Below are 4336 nucleotides of genomic sequence, written 5' to 3'. Positions count from 1 at the left end.
ATGTGTGTGTGTGGGTTCGTATTTGCGTGTTTCATGTATTTATGTACGTATGTTTATATAATTTGGGTAGTGTCGATGTTTGATGGCTATACACGAGCGTATAAATGTCAGAAGTTGTGTGTGGTTGGTTAACTTGCTGTCTCTATCGACAGTCTGACTTTGCTCATTAGTCAACACCTACAAGCTAGCTTCTACTCTTCTTCGGTATCGGCTCTACATCTAAGAATGCAGATAACCTGATCGCCGCAGCCCTTTATACCATCTTAGCGCTTGCGAACAATGGGTTGGGGTTCATTGGCTGCGATGCAGCAGCGCGAACGACGTTATTGTGGAATTAAATCGTTGTTGAGGGTCTAGTATGGGGACAAATTAGCAAGAATTTGAATGCGAACACTATTTGAAAAGCTCGGCACATGAGATTCAGCGCGAGCAAACTACATAGTGAACCAACCGATGTCGAAGTCAATAAAGCCCAAGCGTGTACCCTTCAATTGCCAACCGAACCTTCAGTCATATTTGACTGCAATATTTGTTTAGTAATTACATCATCCCTTTGTACCGTAGAGTGCGATTGCACAAGAAGAATGCAGGCAGGCCTGTCCCTAGGGAGACGGAATGTGAGCATGTGACGTGTCTGATGAGTGACTACGTTTCCTGGCTTACTCGCATCTTTGCTTCACTACCCAGGTGTGACCAGTACTTCCCTTATACAGGAGCGGCATCATTTATGCTTGTCCTTGATTTTCTGCTTTTGAACCCCAGATTTCAACCGAAATGGATAACATCCTTCGTCGGAACCGTGATTCAAGGTCTAACGTACTCTTTTGTTTAATATCGATTTGATCTGCATATATGACATCCGTTCTGTACCTCAGTACAGCGGTCACTCCATCAGACCGTTCGCATGACGAGCTGTGCACCACAAAGTAACGAAATCAAGTACTCCAAGCTTAACATCCAAATAACACACGAATGACCCCACTAGCGGTCACGCACTTTCCGGGTTCAACCCAGACGTGTATTTCGGCTATGCCGGTTACATGCATTTCCCGGAGATCTTCCAGGGAGTGGGCACTCTACAGTATGCGGTATCTGCCGTTGACTGGTCTGATTTCGTACCCACACGCCTGGGTATGCACGTTTCGCCTTGTCACACATCATGCCTTGTCTGTCGTTGGATTGTCTGAATTTGTATCCATGCGCCTGGATATGTGCATACATTTCTGTCCTACAGTGAGCAATGTCTGCCTTTGACGGGTCTGAATCTGTACCCAGGCATCCGAATGCATCGTACTGCAAGCGGTGTCTACCCTTTGCTGGGCTGAGTTTGGACCCGCCATACCCGAAAATTATGCAGAAATAGTTTTGTTCTACAGCATGCGGTATATGGCGTTGTTTTACTTCTCATTAGTACTCACGCGCCGGGATAGGCACGTGTAGTAAAGTGACTCACTTATACATGCAGAGCTCTGATTGTTCTGAAATTAGAGCTTATTCCGTGTTTCGCAGCATAGATGCCCTTCAGAACCTTTTAATTGTAGTATAAGTGCTAACTGGCTGGTTCCGAACTGATGTCGATTGCTAAATGACCATACAGGATCTCAAACTGATTTGGGAGTCAAGTCCACATTGTGGGTGGGGAATGAAGGGTGCAACACCCCCTGCCATTACGATTCCTATGGGTACAATCTGGTTGCTCAGGTAAAGTTCTTGTATATCCCATTTACCGGCGAATTTGAATCGCAAATACAACGAGAAAAACACGTTCCTTGTTCATTCTTAGATGTCGGATAGACCAACTCCCATACCGCAATCTAAACACTGAATTTAGTTTTGCTTGCGCGACCAAAGGTGATGATACGTTCTAAAAAACTTTGTCGTGTACATCAAATATCATCCCAGATTCACGGTACTAAAACATGGTATCTAGTGCCCCCCTCGGAGTCAGCGCTTATGGGTCCTCAGAGACTTCCTTGTTATGAAGAATCCAGTGTGTGGAGCGAACTCGACATCAGAAGGTCAGTAGAAAGCTCCCGAGTAGTGGTGGGTTGAGTTGTCATTTATATTCCATCCACTCATACAGTTCTGGATACCTCTCCATACCACAGTCTACTAACACAGGCAACCGCAAACCGATCCAGTGACACGACGGGGGTCGCTCAAGACTTCACTGAAAAGCTGCAGGATGTGTAAGTGTACAGTGCTATATTCCATGTATTTGCACGAGAATTGATCTCTACCGTTCCCTTCGTCCACCATACCCCACTTCGTTGTAGGTATGGTAGTAGTCGATATGTCACTGTCGATTACAGCACTGAGCTCGCATGTGTGTCATCCTCACCGCAGAACGTACAAATTAGTTTTAAATGAGGGAGACGTCCTATTCGTGCCCAGACATTGGTGGCATGCAGTGCATTCGGACACCACGTCAATAGCCATCAATATGTGGGTCGAGACTGCTGAGGACCATGCAGAGCGCGTGAACGAGAGCGTGGTCCGTCTGCTTGCTACTGGTTTGATGGCCTGGACAGGTGACAAAAGTACCGAACCTCGGCAAAGCGGGGTGCGTATGGACCCTGTCGATGAACAAAGAGGGCCGGACCAGCCCGGAGCCTCGATCAGGCAGACTGTTCAAAGTGAGAAAGTTGGTCTTACAAACTCCCCAAGGTCTACTAACGCATATGCGAATAGACAGGACTGGATGAACACTGGGGAAACCCAGCTGGAGGCTGACGAATGCGTAGCACTGGTAAACGAGGCAATCAAAAGCCATCTAAGACACAGGGGGAATAGCAGCGGTAGTCACAACGCACGCCTATCACGAGATACTTCTGAGACGAATAACGTAGTGGCATCCAGTAGTCATGGTGCTGGGGCCAACTTTGAGGAGAAGGTAACGTCACAACACTCAGAGCCGACACAGACACCTGTTAAGAATCATGGATATGTGCATAAGCGACATACGACTCCAGAGGCTGCGATCAATAGCTCAGCTAAGAGACGGAAACCCAACTTGTACGATCAAATGACCACCGAAGCAGGTTACAAGTCAAGCACCATGCCATACGATAGGTCAGCAATCAAAACGGACGATAACCCACTAACCACCACATATGAGATGACAACGACCGACACAGAGGATACGGCCAAGCCCACCGCAGATACCCATCCCACAACACACGCAGATAACAAGTCATCACACAATATAGATGTGTCAGCTGTCACACCAGATATTGAGTCAACAGTCAGCACAGATGAAAAGTATACAACCACATCAAGCACCTTGGTCGCACTGTCTCCGGAGAAAGGCACTGTGCAGCAAAAAGTTGATCTATCATTGACCCAGATCACTAACGCGATAGTCAGCGATCCTACAGTCGTACAGGCGATATCTCGCGCATTGGTAAGGCTATACGAATCCGAATCGGCTCGCCAATGATAAAAACTAAAGCCATTACATACGCGAAATATTATATTTATTAGTTCTGCGATTCAATGAAATATATATTGGGTTGCATGATGTTCCGATTCCATTGAAACGCTATCTCTAAATTTTCTTATCTCTTAGTCATCTATAAGGAGCCAGGCGGACAGTCTCGAACGCGACACGAACCCCAACATAGCATTACATGTCTCACTTGAATCAAGACATTGCGTTACTACACCTATTTTAGGAACAATTCTGTGCCATTGAAGTGGAGGTACAGACTAAATATCAGCTCGCGTTCGGTCGCACCTGCAGTTGTGGATGTATTGCGCGCCGTCCCACCCTCTACAAGCTACTACGTTGTCAGTATACTTATTTACGTATTCCAATTTGGCTGGGACATGCAACCTACAGCCGCCGAGCCCCCGCATGGGGATCGCGAAAGTGTCTGATATGTCCAATTTTTGAGTACGTGATCGATATTGATATACACGATTAAAGCTATACTTAGAGTTTGCCTGATGGCGCCAGTACCAGCCGCTCACGAGAACTGCTGCCAGAAGTCGCGCATACCATCGTCCATTTTCCTTTTCTTGTGCTCCTGTGTCCATCGCTGTTTGTTCTCCTCTGCAGTGAATTGTAAGAAAAGAAACAGTCAGTGAGAAAGTTGTAGACTAAAAGTAAAGTCGAAACCTCTTCCTGTAGTTTTCAAACAGTAAAAATATTTTCCGCACCAACAAAATCCATATAGATATAGATATAGATTTAGATATAGATAAAGATACAGATATATATTTTAATATATATATATATATACATATGTATATTTATATATATACATATATATATATATACGTATATATATATATATATATTTATATATATATGTATATGTATACACACACACAC

At 45.1% G+C, this 4336-nt stretch overlaps 1 protein-coding gene across 1 annotated transcript; it reads left to right on the top strand.

Moving 5' to 3' along the window:
* The first annotated feature begins 2240 nt into the window (after nt 1-2240).
* Nucleotides 2241-3984, top strand: SARC_03183 (hypothetical protein). The gene has a single exon (XM_014303043.1). It carries the CDS (start codon nt 2279-2281, stop codon nt 3437-3439), a length of 1161 nt encoding a protein of 386 aa, XP_014158518.1. The 5' UTR covers nt 2241-2278; the 3' UTR covers nt 3440-3984.
* Nucleotides 3985-4336: the final 352 nt, after the last annotated feature.

The sequence above is a fragment of the Sphaeroforma arctica genome (genome assembly GCF_001186125.1).
Source record: "Sphaeroforma arctica JP610 unplaced genomic scaffold supercont1.156, whole genome shotgun sequence".
Classification (NCBI taxonomy): Eukaryota; class Ichthyosporea; order Ichthyophonida; genus Sphaeroforma; species Sphaeroforma arctica.
Note: the sequence above shows the minus strand (reverse complement) of the source record. Positions and strands in the feature narration are given on the sequence as shown.

Coding starts and splice junctions, on each gene's coding strand:
- SARC_03183 (XM_014303043.1), top strand. CDS start 2,279: ATGGTAGTAGTCGATATGTCACTGTCGATTACAGCACTGAGCTCGCAT.